Source organism: Aphelocoma coerulescens, chromosome 20 (genome assembly GCF_041296385.1).
Source record: "Aphelocoma coerulescens isolate FSJ_1873_10779 chromosome 20, UR_Acoe_1.0, whole genome shotgun sequence".
NCBI lineage: Eukaryota > Metazoa > Chordata > Aves > Passeriformes > Corvidae > Aphelocoma > Aphelocoma coerulescens.
The window spans coordinates 1,849,595-1,871,655 of record NC_091033.1 but is presented as its reverse complement, the minus strand read 5'-3'; the positions used below and the strand labels follow the sequence as shown (position 1 = coordinate 1,871,655).

Below are 22,061 nucleotides of genomic sequence, written 5' to 3'. Positions count from 1 at the left end.
CCTGGGGTGTCCTGGATGGCTCAGTGTGGCTGTCCTGTGGCAGGTCATCTCCCCACCTGCCCTGGAGGGGACCTTTGGCAGCTGGCCTGGGGACAGGGACACTGTTGCTTGTTCAGCTGTTTGTTAGTCACCTCTTCTCTTACTTGTGAAAGGCGGGGGGACGAAGGACCCTATCTGTGCCACTGGAGAGCTGGCTGGGACTTGGTGCCGCTCTGAGCACCACCTGCCCCATGCAGGGGGTACAGGGAGGGTGGGGGAGAGTGAGGGGCCATTGCTGGGACAGGTCCTGGGGTGCCTTTGCCATGGTGTTGCCTTGCTGGCGTGGCAGTAGAGCTGTAGCCCAAAGTGTCACCTTCTGGCACACAGGAGGCTTTAGCTGGGACATGGAGCTCGTGGCTCCTGCAGCTGTGATGCTTTGCTGTCCCCAGCTCTTGGGGCAGGATTCACCAAGCTGTGCTGGAGTCCCAAGGGCTGTGCCCCCTGCAGCCTCTGGAGCCCCCTGGCCCCTGCCCTGTGCAAGGCTTGGAGGGAGCAGCGGGATCCTCAGTGGGCACACGACTGCTCCTGTGCCCTGTGTGCAGCCCCGCGGGTGCTGTCCTCAGCTGCTCTCTCCCCTCTCCAGGTGGGCCCTGGAACTTCGCCTTCACCGTGAAGTTCTACCCTCCAGACCCTGCCCAGCTCACAGAGGACATCACCAGGTGAGGACCACGGGCCTCCTTCCCAGGGAGCCCCAGCCTGCTGCAGGGTGCACAAATCTCCTTCCTGGAGAGCCCTGGCCTGCTCCAGGGGGTCAAAGACCTTCCCAGGAAGCCCCAGCCTGCCCTGGGGGGCACCAGATTCCTTCCTGGGGAGCCCCAGCCTGCTCCCCTGCCACACTTTGACCCTGTGCCCCTCCTGCAGATACTACCTGTGCCTGCAGCTCCGTGCCGACATCATCACTGGGCGCCTGCCCTGCTCCTTCGTCACCCACGCCCTGCTGGGCTCCTACGCTGTCCAGGCCGAGCTGGGTGACCACGACACCGAGGAGCACGTGGGCAACTACGTGAGCGAGCTGCGCTTCGCCCCCAACCAGACACGGGAGCTGGAGGAGCGCATCATGGAGCTGCACAAGACCTACCGGTGAGCCCCGGGAGGGGACAGCACGGGACAGCTGCCCCACGCCCCTGGGGCTCCCGGCCACGTGTCCCCCTCTCTGTCTCCCTGCAGGGGAATGACCCCCGGGGAAGCAGAGATCCACTTCCTGGAGAACGCCAAGAAGCTCTCCATGTACGGGGTGGACCTGCACCATGCCAAGGTACGGGGCTGGGGGCTGCCAGAGCGCTGCCCCTTCCCAGCCTGCTCCTGCCTCCTGCCCACCCTTCCTCCCACAGGGAAGGCTCCTGGCACGGCTCTGGCTGGCTCTGGGTGGCACCAGAGAAGCTCTGGAGATCAACCTCCACTAGCCTGGGGTTCAGTGCCCCCTCTGCCAGCCAGGCCCCCGCAGCACTCTGCAGGAAGGATGTGGCACTGCTGGCCTGGCTGGCTCTTGCTGAGCTTCTGAGCTGTCCCCTCCTGTCCCCTTGCCTCCTCCAGGACTCGGAGGGCATCGACATCATGCTGGGCGTCTGCGCCAACGGCCTCCTCATCTACAGGGACCGGCTGCGCATCAACCGCTTCGCCTGGCCCAAGATCCTCAAGATTTCCTACAAGAGGAGCAATTTCTACATCAAGATCCGCCCAGGAGAGGTGCGTGCCAGGCGCTGGTGCAGCCCCTTGGTGCCTGTCCTGAGGGACTGGGGCTGATGGTGAGGATTTCCTCATCTGGCTCCGGCCTCTGCTCCAAGGATCCCACGTTTATGACCATGCTGGCCAAGAGAGCACATCTCCTGTGGCATGGATTTTCTTCCATGTGCTCTCGTGACTTCAGCAGCTGAGGGACCCTGGGATCCCATCCCTGACAGACATCATGACCCTGCTGGCCAGGGAGCTTGCCCAGGAATGGGGGTTGAGGGCCATTTTTGTCACATCTTCACAAAAAATAATCAGGAAGCTTTTTCATTAATTTTCAGACTTAATTTTCACTCTTTTATGGTGGGAAAATGCATTTCCACCCATGTGTTCCAGCAGGCTGGAGGGCAAGGACAGCACACCTGGGAGTGATGCCCTCAGACCAAAACAGCTGTAAAAGCTTTCTGTTTCTTGAGGGAATTTACCTTGCACTGAAAAGCCATTTTCAGCTGAGGAAAGTGCTTCGGCCAGAGGTGTGGGGTGTATCCCATCACCCTGCTGGGCATGGTGCTGGGCATGGACCGTCCCAGCACAGATTTGAAGAAGACTTTTGGGGTTTTTTTGCACGGTTATGGCTCCTGCCAGGGGAACCCGAGGGCCTTGGCAAGGTGCTGTCCTGCCATGTCCCCCGGGGCAGGATGTGCGGGTAACAGCCTATCTCTGTCTCCCCCAAGTATGAACAGTTTGAGAGCACCATCGGCTTCAAGCTGCCCAACCACCGCTCGGCCAAGAGGCTCTGGAAGGTCTGCATAGAGCATCACACCTTCTTCAGGTGAGGAACCTTCTCCAGGCCTCCTTTCCCGGAGGCAGGCACGCTCCTGCTCCTGCCGCAGCGGGTGCATGTGGGGGGCAGTGCGGGGGGGTCTGACCGGGGCTCGCTGACACCATCCCACCCCTGTGACCCCTAGGCTGGTGTCGCCAGAGCCACCCCCCAAGGGCTTCCTGGTGATGGGCTCCAAGTTTCGGTACAGCGGGCGCACGCAGGCGCAGACGCGCCAGGCCAGCGCCCTCATCGACCGCCCCGCGCCCTTCTTCGAGCGCTCCTCCAGCAAACGCTACACCATGTCCCGCAGCCTGGACGGAGGTACGGCCCCCCTGGGACAGGGAGGGACCCTGCTCTGCTGGCAGCAACCAGGGGAAGCTGCCCGGCCTCTCTGGGCAGGGTCACAGCAGCATCAGGCTTCCTTCTGGAGGCTGTCCCCAGCCACATCCCCCGGCACAGGGGCTGTCCCCTCCCCAAGGGGTAGCTCAGACTGTGGGGACATGGCAGGGCCGGGGTCAGGCAGCTCAGGGACACATCACCCCCTCCCCTGTGCCCTGCGACTCCTGGGACCATCTGCCCCAGGTGTGAGCTGGCAGGGGCAGCGGGGCTGGGGCAGCAGCGGGGTGGCAGGGCTGGGGTGACCCAGCTGGCAGGGGCAGCGGGGCTGGGGCAGCAGCGGGGTGGCAGGGCTGGGGTGACCCAGCTATCAGAGCTGGCAGGGGGGCTGGGGCAGCAGCGGGGTGGCAGGGCTGGGGTGACCCGGCTGTTCCCCGTGGGCAGAGTTCTCGCGCCCAGCCTCCGTCAGCGAGAACCACGACGCCGGGCCCGAGGGTGAGAAGCAGGATGAGGACGGTGAGTTTGGCAGCAGGAGACGCTCTGAGACGGAGGATGAGGAGGTGACCACCCCAACGAAGATCAAGGAGCTGAAGGTACAGCCGAGGTGGGCAGAGGAGGGTGGGGGTGGAGGGGTCGGCAGGCAGGGCCCGGGCGCAGGCAGGAAGGGTCACTCGGGGCAGGGTCCCTGCAGCCCTGTCGCTGTCAGCTGTGCCCCAGGCTGATGGCACCCTTGGCATGTGGCTCTTGGCCCCACCAGTGGAAGTGGAGCTGTCACAGGGGTTCAGCTTAACTTGGATTCCCCAGAGCCCTCCAGGTGGTCTCAAGGCTCATCCCCTGGCAGGGCTGGGAGCAGCCCGGTTCTGGGACAGGGATGGGGATGGGGACAGGCTGAGCACATCAGTGCCCACCACTGCCTGGGCACAGCCCACCCCTTCCTGCCCTGGTCCCTGGGCTGTCCCAGCCCATTTCAGCCCCATGCTGGGAGGGGAGGGGGGTCCCTACCAGCCCATCAACTTAACTGTGGTGTTTGTGACAAGTGCCCTCAACTGACCCTGCTGGTTACTTTTAACCCTCTCTTTGCTGCCAGCCGGAGCACGAAACAACCCCCAGGCACAAGCAGGAGGTATTCTCTCTCTGGAGTATCTTAGTCCTCATTGGTGCATCATATTGTCCATCCTTCCCAAAACAAGTCCATGTGGCACCCTATTTACTGGAATACAAGATGCACCGGGCCGGGGGTTGGGTGCTGGAGGAGCCCGAGGAACAGACAGCTGGGGATCAGCTGTGGCATCTTCTATCCCACTAAGTAAGGTGGTCCTGATCGTACCTGTGAGCAAGAGCCCTCCCAAGGGCAGGAGAGCCCCTGGCCCACTGGGATGACCTGGCTTCTGCTCATGTTCCTGACCCCGCCGTGTCCTCGCCGTGTGTCTCCTCTCCTGTGGAGCTGGTCCCATCCTCCTGCTGGCACCCGACCACGCTCTGCTCCTGCCTGACCCAAACTGCCTCATCCCCCCTGCCCAGCTCTCCTGCAGCCCCCCGAGAGCTGGGCTGGGACTCCCCAAACGCTGTGGCTGCCATCCCACCCCCACAGGGGCCAAGAGGCTCTGAGCTGCCTGAGGGGACCAGCACTGGCACCAGCCCTGTGCCTGCCCACCCTGAGAGGGGCCGAGCAGAGAGGGAGGCTGAGCCCTCCCTGCACAAACTGTGCCTGCAGTGGCCCCTCAGGAACCATTCATCCTGGCCTCAAATCCAGGGCTGCTCCCCAGGGGATCCCCTCCATGAGCAGAGATCCCAGCTGGAGCTGCCAATGGGAGCGAGCACGGCCAGGGGATGGGGTTGGCCACGCTGGCAGCACCCAGTGCAGCCCCGCCAGGGGTGGGCACCGGCCCCGACCCCCGCCCACCTCATCGCTTGCCCACTGCATGTGCATGTGCTGCGCCCAGCCCAGAGGTGGGCACACCTGGGCCTCCTCAGCTCGGACATGCGGGGCCAGGGCGGGATTTCTCCTGAGCTGTGCTGGAAAATTCAGTGGGGCTTTTCCTGGGACTCTCACGGGTCTCTGCTCTGTTGCCGAGGAGGTACCGGGGAGGTTTTTATGGGCCTCCTTTTGAACCTCAGGAGAGCTTTGGGTTTGGGTTGGAGGCAGAAGCCAGGTTCCTACTGGGAGCCGGTTTGCCCACCTCTGCGGCGGGACGAGGGGGCCACCCCGGCGCCTGTGCCCTCACCGAGCCACGCTCCGACACCTGACCCCTCTCCCCTGAGCGCTCTGAGCTGTCCTCTCTCCACAGCAGATCAGACCCACCCCACCCTGGGCTGCTCCACGGGGATCCAGGCCTGGATCCGTGCTGGACATCCCTGCCCAGCCCTGGACCTCCACCCCTTTGTCAGGGCCTGCTCTGGAGGAGCTCTGCTGGAAATGCCGCTCGCCTGCCCTTCTGGGACAGAGCCTGGGCTCCCTTTGTGCCGGGCACCAGAGAGCAGCACAGGCTGCTGGTGCTTCCAGCAGGGCCCCATTCCTTGCTGATCCCGAGGGAGAGCCCACTCTCCCCTCCAGGAGGCTTTAGCTTGTCTCCAGCCAGGAGGACGCAGAGCCCTGGAGATGCCACACACGTTCGGCCCCGTGCTGCCCTTCTGCTGCTGCCTGCAGTGAAAGAGCTGCTCCCTCTCCTACAGTGAGGCCTGCAGGCCAGGGCAATCCTCATTTGCGCTCCTCATTTGGCTAAATTCCAGCCCAGTATGAAGCCAACCCTCCCAGTGCCCCTGCTCATCCCTTTGGACTTGGCTGATGCTTTAACCACCTCTCTCTTCCTCTCTCCTTCCCAAGTTTTTAGACAAGCCAGAGGATGTTTTGCTGAAGCATCAGGCCAGCATCAATGAGCTGAAGCGGACCCTGAAGGAGCCCAACAGCAAACTGGTTCACAGGGACCGGGACAGGAGGCTGCCTTCCTCACCAGCCTCTTCCTCACCCAAGCACGAGGATGAAACACCAAAGGGAACCCCTGAAAAGGCCACTGAGGTTTGTTCTGCTGCTTCTCTTCCAGAGAGGATCAGGATCTGCTGGGGAGGAGTCCCTCAGCTCGGGGGCTCTGCTCCGGGGCTGCCCTGAGGGAGCACGGTGGGAGTGACGTGCTGGGGACAGGGGTGTTGTCTCTAAGCTTTTGAACCATTTTCACTGCTGGGGGGGATCTCCTTGGCAGGGGGCTGAACAGCCCTTGTCTGCAGGTGTTTTGGGGCTACCTGAGAGGTGGGCTGTGGCTCTGTGGCCCATGGGGTGGGGTTTTGCTCACCCTTGTCACGAGCAGCCTGTGGGGCAGTGCCAGCGCAGCTCTTGCCCAGGGGTGTCCCTGGCAGAGCAGGACCAGGCCCCTGTGCAGAGGTGCCCCGTGGTGCTCTCAGCAGTGGAACCTGGGTGGTGGGAGGAGGTGGAAGATGAGTGGTGCCACGCTGGCATCCCACACCCACATCCTCCCTTCTGGGCATTCTGCATGCTGCCTTTGGGACCACGGGGGTGACAGGAGAGCGCTGCAGTTCAGCGTGCAGGGTGCAGGGTGCCAGGACAGAGCCCCCGGTGCCGGAGGGGTGTGGACATGGCACAGCTGGGCTCTGTGCAGGCAGCATGTGACAAGAGTGTCCCCACTGCCAGCCTGGATGCCCTGACCCTGCCAGGGACCCTCCCTGCCCATCATCCCCTGTGGGGCCCTGAGCCAGTGCTGTGCCCACAGCAGGGGACGTGGCCCCGGGAGGGTGGGTGCCACTCGTGGGGATGCTCTGCCCTGGCTGCCCCCTGCCATGGACGGGGCACGGGCTCTGCAAGGAATTCGGGATGTGCCCGTGCTCCTGCTGGGCCCCCCCAGCCCTGCCTGGAGGTTGGGGCTCCAGGGGGGCTGTGGCCCCTCAGCAAAGCACTCGGCTGGGGAGAGGAAGAGGGGCTTTCCCCCACATTGCTTTTACCATGGAATGTATCCGGTGCAGAGATGTGAATGGAGCATCTAGAGCTGGCACAGCTGTGACCTCTGTCCATCTATCTATCCATCCTTCCATCCATCCATCCACCCAGCCACCCACCTGCCCACCTTTTGTTCTTTCATTCCTTCTCAAATTCTCCCTTTCTCTCTCTCTCTCTCTCTCTCTTTGTCTCTCTCTGTCTCTGTCTCCCTCTCTCTCTCCCCGTGGGTGCTGGGGTTTCCGTGCTGGCACAGATGATGGAAGAGGACACCTTAGACGATTTTGCATCTGAGCATGGAGCTTCCCTAAGCATGGAGTCTTTCACGCAGAAAAGCCTTGTCTCCTCTCCTGAGGTTGTCACCATCCCCTCTCCCCCCCACCCCTCACTCTCACCGTGGGGGTCTCCAGCCTGCTGAGGGGTCTTGTGCCCTCTGAGCAAAGCTGCCCGTGGGTGGGTCCCCTCTCTGGTGACAGGCAGGACCCCTCCCAGGACAGGGCTGCTGGTGAATCCTCTCCCCTGGCTGTTCCTGCCAGGCTCTGGGATGTGGTCCTGGGGAGAGCTCCCAGTGCTGGTGTGGGGCTGTGCTGGAGCCCAGTGCTGAGGGTCCCCAGGCAGGGGTGGCCCGGTGGCCTGGTGCCAGCAGCCTCAGGCTGTCCTGGCTGCAGCTGGAATTCCCTAGGCCCAGGCACGCTGACAAAGGGCATCCTTGGAGGCATCCTCGGACCCTGCCTGTGCACAGCCAGGTCACGCTCCATCGGCGTGAGGGCTGTGAGCTCTCAGCACCCCCTGTGTGCGGGTTCAGCTCAGGGCAGGGGACAGCCGAGGGTGGTGCCTTCACTGAGCAGAAGCAGGCTGGGGTTTGAGCCTTGCTTCTGGCATGGTTGGCCCCAGGGACCCGTGGTGCTGGGACACTTGTCCTGCCTGAGCACCCCAGGGAGGAGCAGAGGCAGAGGGCTGGGGAACAGGCTGGGCACACTCGTGCTCCCTCAGTCCATGCAGAATCACTAGCACAGGCAGGAGCCTGAACCTGGGCCAGCTGAAGCAGTCCCCAGGAGGCAGGATGGGTGTCAGGGAGGGCTTGGGCACAGCCTGGGCCTTCAGCAAGGATATGGCACCTTCAACAGAGCAGCAGCATCTCCTGGTCCATGCTGGCACCCTCCACGTTGCAGTATTTCAGAGCTGGAGGACAGAAGCAGCAGCTGTGAGGTGCACACACATCTCTTGAGCCAGTCTTGCCCTTGGCGTGCCCAGCCTGAGCTGGGGTGCAGGTGCTAAGGTGGCCTCACGAGTGGTTTCTCTCCAGGCATCTGTGCCTGAGACTCAGCACTGGCGTGTCCCCACATATCCCCACAGGCCAGAGCCCCCAGTCTCCATGAGAGATTCATGGCCCCAAAGGGTGATGGCACAAGGATGACTCATCTGCAGAGCCTGGAGCTCTCATCACTGCCAGAATGCCCCCTGGTGCCATGGCTGCGTGGTCTGTCACCCCAGGCACTTCCATCCCTCTGTCCCCACTCCTGCTGGAGGACAGGAGCGCTGGGCTGGGCAGTGCCAGGAGCCTCTCCAGCTGTGAGAGTGTATTGTCCCACCATCTCAGATACCCTCATTATCCTTGCCTGAGGCTCATGCTTTCCCCGCAGGTGAGCTGGGTGTCCCTCAGAGCAGAGAAGGGCAGCAGGGGCACTGAAGGGTGCCCCGGGGAGAAGCTTCCCGCGTGCCTGGGGCTCTCCGGGGTTGTGGCCCCTGTTCGTGGGGCAGAAGCTGTCTCTGCTCCCTGCTGTCACCTTTTCCTTCTGTCCCTTGTGCTGCCTAGGCCACAGCGGGAGTGTCCCAGTTGCTCCTGTCCCTAGAGCAGATGTGGAGGGAGGGAGGGACGGCAGGGAAGTGTGAAAGTCACTTTTCCCTCGGGAAGTCAGGGCTGGTCTCTGGACAGAGCCTTCCCAGCATCATCCCTTCAGAGGCAGCTCTGCCGTGGCTCCATCCTCCAGCCCACTGACCTGCAGGGCTCACGAGTGCCCCCCTTCCCTGGGGGATGTGCCCCAGTATCCAGAGATTGGTTCCAAGCATCCCCCAGAGCCCTCAGGCTCTGGAGACACAAGGGCTGCCCTGAGCTGCGGCTTGAGCTGGCACTGAGCCCTCCAGAGCAGAGTTCATGTCACAGCAAGGAGTAGCCGGATGTCCCTTGAGCTGGGCTGTGCTCATCTCAAGAGTCTGAGGAGAAGGAAGGAGCTGGTCTGGAAATAAATTTGAAGCTTTGGGGTTTTCCTGTCTGGTGAAGAGGTCCTGTCATGGATGAACATGTTCCAGGCTTCAGACTTTTTGGTCTACCACATTTCTCTTGGGCCCTAACTCAGAGGAGGAGACTGAAGAAACTCATCCCCTTTGCTCAGGGAAGGTCTCCTCTGAAGGACTCTGGTTTGCAGCCTCACAAGAGGGATGAGAGGGCTTTGCTGAGGAGATTCGTACATGTGCCCACAACCTGTCCATCCTTGTCCTGGCTGGGAATGGGTTCAGCAGTGGGACAGCAGGGCAGGAGCAGGAGCAGGAGAGAAGCTGCTGCAGCCTCAGGAAGGTGAGGGTGTGGTGGCTGAGTCTGGCTGCTGAGCAGAAGGAGGCAGTGCTGAGGGAATGCCAGACACCAGCCCACGGAGCCTCCCAGTCAGGCGTGGTGCTGCTGGCACGGGTCAAACCCGGCCGGGAACGACCACGGCGCAGCCCGGTGCCCCTGGCAGGCACTGACGGGCTCTGATCCGGTGTTTGTGGGCTGGGAAGGAACAGAAGCTGCGCTGGAGGCAGGTGTGGAGGAAGGGAGCTGGGGAGCAGCTGGGGCAGGGTAAGGGGCTGTGGGAGAGGCTCGGGCTGGGGTCAGGTCTCCTGCACACCCTGCAGGCTGCTCAGCGGGGCTGCCTGGCCAGGGCAGAGTCCCTGCCAAGGATCCCTCTGGCACCAGAGGAGGAGGGTGCCCTCGCTGCCCATCCCCGGGGATGTCCTGGCACTTCGAGGAGCTGGCACCTCCCTGCCCTCAGGGGTGGGTGTTCTCTTGGGTGCTTCCCTGCAGGCTCCCGGGGATTTTGGGGGCAGAGGGAATCTTGGCAAAGCCTGGGGCAGCTGCCGAGGGAGCTCTGCTTCCTCTGGCACCTGGCAGAGAAGGCAGCAGCTGGGAATGGCATTTTTCTGCTGGGGGCTTGCACTGATTTCTGATTTCTTTGTGGGAGCTCTTCCACTAGTAACTGGTTTTCCTCCTTTCTTTCTCTCCTCTAATATTATCTTCCCTTCCCTCCCTCTGGCTCTGCTCCCCTCTGACCCCCGTGTCCCCTTCTCCAGTATCAAACACTAGGTGTGCATTTTGGGTGCAACTGCTCCAAACATTCCCCCCGGCCCCCGGCATGGGGCGAGGCTCACATTTCCATGGATCACTGGTCCTGGTTGGAGCTGGGAGCGGACCGGCAGCCCCCTGCCTGGGCCTGCAGTGCATCCTGGTGCCCCTGAGGGCCGTCCTTGCCCCTGTTGCAGGCTGTGCCAGGCAGGCTGTGCCAGGAGCAGTGCCAGTCCCACGGGGAGCCCCAGCACTGCCCTCCACGTGCTGCCAGGGGTGGCTGAGCTGCCTCACGGTGCAGATGTTCTCCTGCCACTCTCTTCCCGTGAGTTATTTCCTACCCGCTGTTCCAAAAGCGGCTGGATTTTAGCAGTGCTTTGTCCTTGGCACTCACGAGGCCTTTAGCTGACGTACAGGATGAGCACGTGGATGTACAAGGTGTCCCTGGCAGCAGTGACCTGGTGTCCCCTGCCAGCAGCACGGTGACATTCGCTGTGTCCATGCAGCAGGATGCTCCGTGGCCTTTGCTTGGTCCTGCTGCTGAGCCCGTGGTCTTTTACACTTCACAGGGAACCTTTCCCAGGTGACAGTTTCTCAACACTTGTTTTCAGCATGGCTGGGTTCTGAGGAGATGTCCCTGGTGAGCTGGAAAGGAGGGATGGCCTTTGGGGGAATCTGAGCTGCAGCATGTGGTAGGAAAGGGACAGGGCCTTGCTGATGGCTTCAGGTGGATTCTTTCCCTGCTCGTGATCGTGGCAGCCTGACACATTCTTAGGGCACATGGATGAAGCTGAGAGTGAAGCTACCCATAAGGGCCTTGCTTCCAATGAAATCTCAGCCCTGAGAATTGCCAGAGGCAGCTGAAAACAAGGTGGCAGCCAGCTGTGTGCCCCTGCCTCTGCAGAGACCCTGGTGGCTGTCACTGTGTCTGCTGGGAGCTTCACTCCCATTCTGTGCCACCAACCCAGCCCCAGGTACTGCAGCTGTGTCCGAGAGCCGCCAGCCAGAGCAAAGCACTGTCCCCAGAGAGGCCACACTGGCTCAGTCCCCAGTGTGGCATCAGCCCCTTATTTGCAGTCCCTCTCTCTATCAATGAGTTCTAGGCTCTTTGTACAGAGCCTCAACTCTGGCCTTGATAATAACAATAATTAATAATAATAATAATAATAATAATAATAATAATAATAATAACAACAATGATAATGATGATGATGACAATGACAATGATGACGATGATGTAGCCAGCCCTGTGCCAGGCAGACCAGCTGTGCCACTCGTGCCAGCAGCAGTCGGGGCTGGGGTGTCTGATGCGTTTAACTCTTCTTGCTCCAATTGCAATACAGGGCTCAGAGCACTGGGTATTTATAGAGAGAGAAGCCCCTAGGCTGGAAGCTGTAGCTCTGAGGAAAACTCTGAGAGCCAAGACGGAAGAAGCACATGCAGGGACCTCGGATGGGAGCACGAGTGGGAGCCTGATGAAAGTGGAGGTGACGGCAGGGAAAGCCAAGGACGTGGCAGGCCATGAAGAGCCGGCAGCTGCACCCTCAGATACGAGGAAGAGAGCCAAAATGATTGCTAGTCCCGAGGATTTTGAGTCCGTGTGGGAGGATGAGCTCTATGAGAAGGAAAGCAGGGGGGAGCCCAGCCCGGGGGCGGCACATCCACCCGCCGAGAGTGTGGAGGGGGAGCCCCAGGAGCTGGGCAAAGGCACAGCCACCAGGGAGCCAGGGCTGCCCAAGCCCTGTCAGCAGCCTGAAGAGAGGCAAAGGACCAAGATTTTGGAGCCAGAGCTTCCCCAGGGAGAAGGTGAGGTGCTCTCCAAGGAACGTGCTTCTGCAGCCTTCAGGAAGCAGGAGGCCAAAGTTCCACCCATTGCCCCAGAGCTCCTGAAAATTAAAGTGAAGGCTGGCGACGACAGCTCAGAGACTTCTGCAACCCAGAGGATCATCTACTTAGGAGATCCAGAGGGGGAGGAGAAGGACAGTAAAACATACCTGGTCTTGGGCACTGCTGGGTGGCTTGGCTTGGAGGAGAGACCAGAAGCCCCAGTAAACACATCTGGGGAGGGATCTGGGCACGTGGCACCCGCGGCAGAAGGGTTCCAACCCCTCTCCTCAGCAAGTCACCAACACAGGACAGTGTCTGGAAAACCCACTGGAGCACCAGAGCCGCCTGGGATGGGCTGTGATGGGACCAGCCTGGGGGGACATCCCCTCTCAGGGTGGGAAGAGCTGTCCCTGCAGCCAGAGAAGGCACCTGGTGCTGGGGTGCCTGGGGGAGCACCCACGGGAAGTGAAGCCCTACCGTGTTCCCGGGAGGTGGTACCAGAGGAGACAGAGCTGCAGAGCCCAGTGGGAGGCTTGAAGCCGTGTGGGCTGGCAGGGGATGGCCCCAGGGCTGGGGAGCACAGAGGGAGCCCAGCACGGTCCGCAGACATCTGCCCAGCACTGGAGGGGCTCTCGGGAAGGGTTGGAGCAGACAGTGACAGGGAGGAAAGTGCCAGAGTGGTTCTTCAGATGGAAGAGATAGAGCCCAAGTCGCCTCCTTCATCAGCTGGGTCTCGGCAGGGCCACCCTCACACTGTGGGGTTGGAGGGGGACAAACCCAGTGCTCCTGTCCCTCCACCCCTTCCCCAGAAACCCAGCCCTGTCCCTGCGGAGCCGTCTCTGGGCACGAAGCCTCAGGGCACGGACCTGTCCCTGGGCACCAGCCCTGCCAGAGAGGTGGCCATGCCCAAGGGTGTGAGCCCCTCCACGGAGGTGGCACTACCCAGGGGCACCGATCCTGAAGCTGAAGAACAATCCCAAACGGTGGGATTTGCCTCATGGAAACCCCACCAGGGGACAAGTCCTGTTACAGGAGAACCACCCCAAAACGCAGGCACTGCAGCAGAGTCGATCCAGGTCAGAGACCCGGCCACCAGGGAGGTGGCCCAGGACATGGACCCTGTCACAGCACAGAGCAATGTCCCTGCCACCGAAGAGCCACTACAGGAGGAGAAGCCCGTGATCAAAGAGCTCTTCCAGGGCTCAGGGGCAGGGAAGCCAACCAGAGATGAAGGCTCTGGGATGGAAGAACTGTCCCATGACAAAAGCCTTGGCATGGCTGAGCTGTCCCCCAAGGCAGAAGAAGCAGAACATCAGACTGAGACCATCCTGAGAGACGTGCCCCAAGAGGGCCCCGTGGCTGGAGGGCCTCTCCACACTGCAGATCCCACAGCACAAGAGCCACACCGGGACTCGGAGTTTAACGTAGGGCAAGATCCACAGGGTGGGAGCCCGACAGTGGGAGAAAGCAGCAGGAACAGTGACCTGGCCCTGGGGCAGCCACCGCAGGATGAGTCTCCTCCCAGAGAAGCTGCTGATGCCCCACACTTCCAGTCCCCTGCAGCAGGATTGTGCCAAGGAAGCGAGACATGCCAGCTCTCTGCCCTGGGGAATGAAGGCGGGGCAGGACAATCGAATGCTGGGACACATCCAGCAGAGCCTGGGGTGTCAGTGTTCGTGGCTGGGCTGGCAGGAGCTGTGTCCCAGGAGCACGGGAATGCCACCGTAGCCCCAGGAAACCAGCAGGACAGTGAGAGCTACAGGGAAACCTCCGTGGCCTCCAAGATCAAGATGTTTGAGCAAAGTGAAGTGGAGCGAAGGGAGGCCCAGGAGGGACAGGAGCGCGTGCCTGAAGCTGAGACACCGGTGACAGCCACGGGGAAGACAAATCTGGCACAGGACGTGCCTTTGAGCACCGGCCTCGCCTCACCCCCTGCAGTGGGACCTGTGTCCAGTGTGGGCTCCTTGGCCCTCGGGCAAGGGGCTGCTTCAGGAGAGACCTCCCAGCCTTGCTCCCTGAAGGAAAATGTCTCTGCTGACCCCGAGCACGAAGAAGACAGTGCCGACCTGGCCTCGCCCGACTCCGGCTGCGAGCTCACCCTGGCCGAGGCCGTGGTAACTCCACTGAACCGTCCGGACAGGACGTTCGTGCGCATGTTCTGTGGCTCTGCCCCTGTCCAGTGGCTCCTCACACATCCATTGACTGGCAGCCGGCGCTTTGCATCCCTGTCCTCTCTGTCTGTGTGTGTGGTCAGGCTTTACTGGCTGCATGCGCGGCCGCTGCCCAGTCGGTTCATCAGCTTTTGTTTTGCGCCCCCCAACATTTTGCCTCCCTGGAGAATGCCGCTCGCTGAACCCAGGAGGGGCACCCGAGCTCCAGGGCCGGGAGCAGGAGAGGGCGCCGGGGGGTGGCTGGAGGAGCTGGGACTGTCACGGGCACGCAGCCCCGGCAGCGGCGTGCCCACGCTTCCAGCTTCACCCCTGCATTTTCTACGTTGGTTGATGCCCCTTCTTGCTTAGCTCCCACCCTGCCCTGCCTTCAGCAAGCTGGTGGCCGGGTGATGGAGCAGCTTCCCTCACTCTTGTGAGCGCTAGAGCCACTCCTGCAGAGTTCATTTCCTTCCGACTAACCCTTTTCTCTAATCCAGAGCAAATCTCAGGAACCAAGTGGGGAAGAAAAGGATTTATGTGACCCATCAGTAAAATCCAGCCTGAAAGAAGAGAATGTAAAGGCTGCTGTTCCAGTGGTCTCGCAGGTCTCCGTGCTGTTTTGCTAAGTGCTTCTCCCGGCAGTGCGAGCGCTCGCCCCGCGGCCAGGGCTGTGCTGCTCCTCCGCTCCCCTTGCAGGGCTCTCTGTATGTATTGGTCAGACACACACCCTCACACGTGTCTGCAGGTGTGTTCCTCCGGGGCTGCTGGACACCCTGTGTTTCCCCCATACCTCTCAACCTCCCACCATGCCGAGGGAGGGGTGTAGCGGCACAGCCCGGCCGTGGGGGGACGGCTCTGGCTGCAAACGCTCGGAGCAGAGGCCAGGAGGTGGGGTTTCCTCTGGCATGATGGGCTTTGAGCTGTTCCTAAGGGACAACTGGGTCTACATTTCCCATGGCTTCACGGCAAAGCGTGGCAAGGGGACACGTCCCCTCCGATGGTGGAGTTGAGAGGTATGTCTGTGTCTGGAGAAGAGTGGATGGAGGGAGGTCATCCCTTGGCTCTGGCCGTGCTGTCAATTACACTGACCAGGTCACCCTGAGACTCACCTGAGGCCTCTGGAAGGGCAGGTGGTGTCAGTGGGGCAGACTCACCCCGGGGCAGCTGTTGGGCTGCACCTCCCCCCGGGGTGATGCTCCGCAGGATGCTCAGTGGAATTGGCTCACTCCTCCTCAGTGGAATTGGCACCCTCCTTTGCTTCTCCCTCACCGTGCCTGGCTGAAGGGCCCTTTCCTTTCAAACTCTTCTCTCTTTCTTTCCCTTGTTTGTTTTTTTTTGAGTCACTGACATCCGATAGCCCTGCGTCTGAGCTCTTTCTGAATGTCTCCTATCAGACCCATTGTTTTGCATCCATCTGCTTCCACCAGTGCACTGAAGTGCCTCCAAGCTGGCCGAGCTTTTTTTCCGTGTGACCGAGCCTTTTTGAGATGATTTGTTGCCACCAAACTTTCGGCACAATCCAATTGAGTCGCCTTCTCTCCCCCAGCAAAGCCACTGCTGTCAGAAAGGTTTCGGTCTCCATGCTTGAGTTGTGTTTGACTCTACTCTGTGGATGTTTGCTGCAGCCTTCCTCTTCCTCCTCCTCCTCCTCCTCCTCCTTCTCCTCCTCCTCCTCCTTCTCCTCCTCCTCCTCCTCCTCCTCCTCCTTCCCGCCGTGTCCCTGCCGGCGCTGCCCCATGGTGCTCACGGGCCCCGTCTCTCCACGATTGTGTCTCCTTCAGAGAGCGGGCGTGAGGGAGGGCCCCGAGGAGAGGGTGAAACCGCCCCGGCACAGGGCCCCCGAGAGCGACACCGGCGACGAGGAGCCAGATCAGGAGAAGGACTCGGTGTTCCTGAAGGACAACCACCTGGCCATCGAGCGCAAGTGCTCCAGCATCACGGTCAGCTCGACCTCCAGCCTGGAAGCGGAGGTGGACTTCACCGTCATCGGGGACTTCCACGGCACAGCCTTTGAGGACATCTCCCGGAGCCTGCCTGAGCTGGACAAGGACAAGAGTGAAACAGAGGACGAAGGCCTGGTTTCCTTCCAGCACACTGACAAAGTAGTTCCTGGACTGGAAGTGGATGTCAAAGGCAGGGATAAGGTCTCCCAGCCCAGCCCAGATGTCTCCCAGCCAGAGGTACACAGGGACGCCCTTCACCGGGACTGGCCCGGTGCCATCGTGCCTCCGTGTCCCCTGTGCCCAGCACTCCCAGCGGGTTTGGAGGAGCATGCTGGCTGCCCCCCTGCTCCTGCACGTGTTCTGTGTTGCATGGCTCTGTCACGTGCTTCATGCATCTGCTAACCAGGAGAAGTCACTGTCACCTCTCAGTCCCTGTGTTTGGCTGTCCCGCCCATGGCAGCATGCGCACCACAGGGAGGGCACGTGGCACTAACCACCGGGGCTGTCCTCGTGTCTTGCATGAATTCAGTGACCAGTCTGTGTAGTGCAGAGCCGTGTGCTGCCCACTAACCTCTTTGGTCATGCTGGGGCCGGGAGGGCTTGGCCTCATGGAGCTGCTCACAGAGGGTCACTCTGTGCTGGGAGGGATCACAGCAGGGCTACCAAAACTGCATGTGCATGTGTGTGGGGCTGAGTGCACGTGGGGGCTGAAACAGCAGAACCAGCCCCAGCTCCATGTGGCCTTGTCTCTGTGTTGGGCCAGGGCCACCTCCAGCCCTGCAGGTAAGTCCCCAGCGCTGGCCAGGGCTGCTGAGGTTAGTCCAGACCTGAAGCCAGGAAGGAGCTGCAGAATTAGAGGGAGCTGTCTCTGAGCCAGCCTGGAAACCCTGGTGTGGAGTGTCCGGTGCTGTGGCCGTGGGGGATCCGCTCCAGGGCCAGTGTGGGCAGGGCGCTGTTGGCTCAGGAATACTGAGCACAGGTGAAGCATTCCCCGTGCAGGAGTCCTTGGCAGCTCCAGTTTCCTGCAGCAGGGCAGTGCTGGCAGCCTGTGTCCACTCCCCGAGGCTCCGACACCCCAGGTGTATCCAGAGCCACCAGGAGCTGGTGCAGATCACAACAAAATGGCTGCAGCACATGGGGGAAGCTGGTTTGGTGGGTCTCACTTAGCTTTTGAAGAACAGTTTGTCCTTATCCATGGTGTCTAGAAATCTACCCAAAAAATCCCAGGGACAGAGCAGCAGGCCTGATTTGGGGTGTGTGGGTCACAGGGCACTGTGGGTGGTGCCCATCTGCCCAGGGCAGCAGCCCAGCCCTGCTGTTTGCCCAGGCAGGGCTCGGTGTGACACTCAGAGGACACCCTGTGTGTGGCACCTGTGGAGGAGCGGGGCAGGGATGCTCTGCCAGGGGCTGGTGCACAAGGAGCACAAAATCAGAGTGGTTGGATTGGAAGGGACCTTAAAGGTCATCTCTTCCCAGCGCCCTGCCATGGACAGAGCACTCAGGGCTGTTTGCATCGTGCCCCAGGGCCTGGCTCTGCTGACTCTGTGCTGTTTCTCCTGCAGCCTTCAGCCCCAAAAGTGGACGCTGTGACTGTGAAGAAGCCCGAGGCAGAAGGCTCCGCTCCCCATCGGGTCAGCACCACAGACATGGCCCAGGTGATGTGTTGGCTCCGTTCCCATGGCCCTGCTCCCCAGAGCCCCAAAGAGGCTGAGCCTTGAGACTCCCCAAAGCCTCAGCCCACCAAAGCCTATCCCTGGCAGCAGTGCTGGGAGGGTGGGGCCTTTGTGGAGTGGTTGGGGGCCTCTGCTCGCCCTTGGCTTGCTGAAGTCCCCAAAACACAAGCTAAAGCCCACGCAGAGATATTCTCTGAGTGTCCCTGGCCCCACCTGCCATGCCACTAGGCAGTGCTGGCACACAGGAACATCTGCAGTGGGTGACAGCTGTCTGTGGCCTCACGGCCCTCCCTGGCTTCCTCTGGCAGCAGGGATATGGCCAAACTGTTCCTGCAAGTGTCACCCACTCCCTGGTGGCACCTCCAGGCTCACCTGGTTTCCTTTGCCCCGGCAGGTGGATGGAGGCACCCCGGGGAGCAGGGACACCACCACCACTGCCCAGGCTGGCACCACAGAGACGCCACTGGCAACCTCAGTAAGCGGGGCTGGCCCTCCAGGGCTGGGGAGCCGCTGTCCCCTGTGGTCCCTCTGCTCCGGCAGGAGTGACCGGGGCCAGCTGTGCTGGGGGGACCCTGCCCCACCGGGGGTATCTTTGGAGGGTGACACCTGCCGGGTTTGCCCCATGCACCTGGGCCAACATGCTCGTCTGCTCTTCTTTCAGGATCACGGCACCAAGGCTGGCAAAGGGGCTGCTCCCAGCACAGACCTTCGCTCCCTGTCTCCGGTGAGGGGGGACGTGGTGCCACCAGCCAGGCCAAGCTGGGGAAGGCAACCCTGTGGGTCTGGGATTGGGTGGGATTGGTCCCACACGGCCCCGTGCCGTGTTCCCAGCACTGGTACCTGGCTGATGTGTTGGTGCTGGGACAGGCAGAAGGATGCTCACAAGGCTGGGGAGCAAGATGTCAGGAGACCCTGACCTGTGGGCTTTTTCTTATGCCAGCTCCGTACCTTGAGCGCCTGCCTGAGGAGGATAATTCCCAAAAACACCCCAGTCCCTGGTGCAGTGGGCTGAGATGCATTCAGCCCTGGGCATCCTGCAGGGTCACCCAAGGCTACCCACAAAGTCTCCTGACTCCCAGTGGAGGTCATGGTCACCAACCACCCTGCCCAGCACAGCCCTTCCTCTGGAAAGGGATTTCTTACTCCATCCCCTTGTTTTGATGGCGTCCAGCCTGGCCAAACACCAGGTGCTGCCCCAGGCTCATCCCTTTGTGCTGCAGGGAGAGCAGAGCTGGCACTGGGGCTGGGGTTCCAGTGCATCCTTCCCAGCCTTTCTTCCCAGCCTTCCCAGCCCTTGGCATGCACAGTGGAATGGACACAGACAGAGGCAGCCTGAGAGCTCTGTCTAGAGTGGCCCTGAGGGAGGGTGAGGAAGAGCCAAAAGCTGCCTTGAGACTCTGTGTCTACTGCAGAGGCCCTTTCCAGCAGCTGTGGGCCTGGAATACCTGTGGAAACCTCTCCCTGTCCCCCCCAAGCCCTCGATGCAGTTGGAAACACAACTCAGTGCCTTTGTCCCTTGCCATGCTCTCCTCTCCCGTGCTTGGCTGAGTGGGTGCATCCCAGTGGGAAGGTCCTGGCTCTTTGGGAGCTGGTGCTGGGGCTCCCCCACGATGTCCCCTGACTCCACCACTCCGTGTCCTGCAGATCTCCGGCGGCTCTGGGAAGGAGGTGCTCACCAGCATATTCAGCGCCACTGCGGAAACGCTCTCCACTTCCACCACCACCCACGTTACCAAGGTGAGAGCAGCTCCAGGGCTTCCTGAGAGCCACTGGAACTAGGGGATGGGTGGATTTATATTGTGCTTGGTACAGCAGAGAGGGCCCCTCTCCTTCCAACAAGCCCGGAGCTGTGCGGTGTCCCGTGGGAACGGAGATCCCACAGAGTGCTCCATGCCCTGTGCCCATCCAGCCACGTGTGACCACAGCAGGCAGGCACAGCCAAGGATGTGCATCCAGCCAGGGGCAGGCCAGGGGTGGGAAGTGAAGGAGATGAGGCTGCAGCAGAGGGTCTCACCCACGGCCATTGCATCCCCAGATTAAATACACACTCTGCTCCCGGGGAACAAGGGACAAGATGAGAGGAAATGGCCTCAAGTTGCACGAGGGGAGGTTTAGATTGGATATTTGGGAAAATTCCCTCACAGAAAGGGTGGTCAGGCACTGGCACAGCTGCCCAGGGCAGTGGTGGAGTCCCATCCCTGGAAGAGTTTCAAAGATGGGTAGCTGTGGCACCTGGGGACGTGGTCAGTGTTGGGCTTGGTGATGTCAGAGAGCTTTGCCAGCCTCAGTGGTTCCGTGATTACCTACAGAGACAGCAGCAGCTCAGTGAGGAGCTGAGCAGCAGGAGGGTGCTTGGGGCCTGCCCCCAGCCCTTCTCCTTCCCCTTGTGGGCAGCTGTGTCTCACAGTTCTCCCTGAGCCAAGGGCAGTGGGAGCTCTGCTGACCTACAGGGCAGTTCCTGAGGGGATGCTGGTGCTGTTCCTGCTCCTGTGGCAGAATTCCCCCTGCCTGGAGCTGGCTGCTGGGACAGGGGGTGAGAGCTGTCCTTCTCCTCATGCAGACTGTGAAAGGGGGGTTCTCCGAGACCCGGATAGAGAAGCGCATCATTATCACGGGAGATGAAGATGTGGACCAGGACCAGGTAGGAGCAGGATGCCCTGGCTTTGCCCACTTCTTGCTGTCCCTGGATGCAGCACTGCATGTTTCTGCCTCTGGCTGAACCTGTTTACCCCTTTTATCCAAAAACTGACCCCCAAACCTGTCCAGCAGGGTGGGTCCCCATGGGTGCAGTGACCCTCAGGCCATGTCCCACCATGAAGCCGTGGCAAAGGTCACATCCCAGTACAGAACACAGGGATGATGGCATCACTTTTTTACAGTCATAAACACATTTCTAGGTGCCCTTTCTCTGTTGAAATACTCCAGTGACCCAGGTCACCTCTCTCTTCCAGCACAATCTCACTGCAGGTTGACTCTCTCCAGGTGTGGTGTTTTGCCTCTGCCTCGGTGTCAGAGGACAAAGAGTGACACTTTTGTGATGAAATAACAAAGACTGGCACAAGTCTTTAGGGCCACAAGGTCATTTTCCTGTGGCCTCACCATTTGGGATTTGTTGCTTAAGAAAAAAAGGTAAAGAGATAAAGTAATTAAAAGGCTCTAAAATAATTTTTGGGATTATCATAATGAGTTTGATAATTCCTGTAGATTTTTCTAGTGTTTTCCTTTGCCCAGGTTTCAGTAGCACCTCTGTACAAAAAACTGCACAGAAAGGCAGCACATGAGGGCTCCCAATGGTGGATGAATTCCCAGTCATGCTGGATTCCCATGCTGGGCCCCAGCCTCTTCTGCCAGGCTGCTGTGGGTTCAGCTCTGAACCCCGGCATCCCTGTCCTCCTGGAATCCCACTGTGCTCCCTGGAATCCTCCTCAGCTGCTTTCTGGCTGCAGTCAGGGAGGATTGCAGGAGAGGAAGGATAAATGCTCTCTCTCACCCTTCTGCTTTCCAGGCACTGGCTTTAGCAATCAAAGAGGCAAAACTCCAGCACCCCGACATGCTGGTAACCAAAGCTGTGGTGTACAGAGAAACAGAGCCCTCTCCAGAGGAAAGGGACAAGAAACCTCAGGTAGGTGGAGAAGCTGTCAGGTGTGATTTACACCTGCTGGGCAAGGGGGGTGTAACAGGTCACAGTCTCTGGTCCCCACCACCACAGGTGTTGGCATGGTGGCTCTGAGCATGGCCACCGGGTTGTGGTCAGGAAGCCACCACCATGCCACCAAAAGCAATGCTGTGCATGTCACCCTGCTGTCCTGCTCAGCACAGGGCTCTGAGGCATTTGATGTGAAAAGGAAAGGACCTGCTCGTCCCCCTGGGCTGGGGAGGGAATGAGGGCACCTGAGGTTTGTGGGTGGGCTGAGGAGCTTTGGCTACAGGTTCTGCAAAGCCAAAGTGTCAGACCAGTGCTGGCACAAATGATAATTTCTGTGCAAGAACCGTACAGTTTCTTCAGTCCCACTAGGATCCCAGGCTGAGTTTTTATACACACACAGGAGCAGGCAGCAGCACACAAGGTTTGCACCTCCCTGCAGACACCCCAGAGCTGTCACAGTCCCAGACAATTCCCCATGGCTTGGGGACTCCTGCCCCACACTAAACCCCCTACTTGACCCCATTGCCCCTGTCAGCCAGGAGCTGCAGCTCCTCTGGGTTGGCACAGCCACCAGACCCCTGTGTGGGAGCAGTGAGGACAGGGGTGGAGAGGACAGGGGACAGTTCTGGGGGCTCTGGTGGCAGCCAGGCTGCAGGTGCGTTTGGAGAGGCTCCTCGGAACTGGGATTTTCCGT

At 60.6% G+C, this 22,061-nt stretch overlaps 1 protein-coding gene across 4 annotated transcripts in view; it reads left to right on the top strand.

Moving 5' to 3' along the window:
• Positions 1-22,061, top strand: part of EPB41L1 (erythrocyte membrane protein band 4.1 like 1) — a 64,510-nt gene that overhangs the window by 39,136 nt on the left and 3,313 nt on the right. The window contains exons 7-22 of one of the 4 annotated variants that reach the window (XM_069033876.1): positions 623-698; positions 901-1,119; positions 1,207-1,294; positions 1,573-1,725; positions 2,442-2,539; positions 2,676-2,851; positions 3,311-3,459; positions 5,691-5,882; positions 7,066-7,164; positions 15,887-16,285; positions 17,611-17,703; positions 18,116-18,196; positions 18,383-18,445; positions 19,366-19,458; positions 20,282-20,362; positions 21,227-21,343. In XM_069033876.1, the coding sequence (XP_068889977.1) occupies positions 623-698; positions 901-1,119; positions 1,207-1,294; positions 1,573-1,725; positions 2,442-2,539; positions 2,676-2,851; positions 3,311-3,459; positions 5,691-5,882; positions 7,066-7,164; positions 15,887-16,285; positions 17,611-17,703; positions 18,116-18,196; positions 18,383-18,445; positions 19,366-19,458; positions 20,282-20,362; positions 21,227-21,343 (2,177 nt within the window). The remainder of the gene's footprint in view (positions 1-622; positions 699-900; positions 1,120-1,206; positions 1,295-1,572; positions 1,726-2,441; positions 2,540-2,675; positions 2,852-3,310; positions 3,460-5,690; positions 5,883-7,065; positions 7,165-15,886; positions 16,286-17,610; positions 17,704-18,115; positions 18,197-18,382; positions 18,446-19,365; positions 19,459-20,281; positions 20,363-21,226; positions 21,344-22,061) is intronic. The other 3 variants (XM_069033878.1, XM_069033877.1, XM_069033879.1) reach the window with 3 other exon arrangements.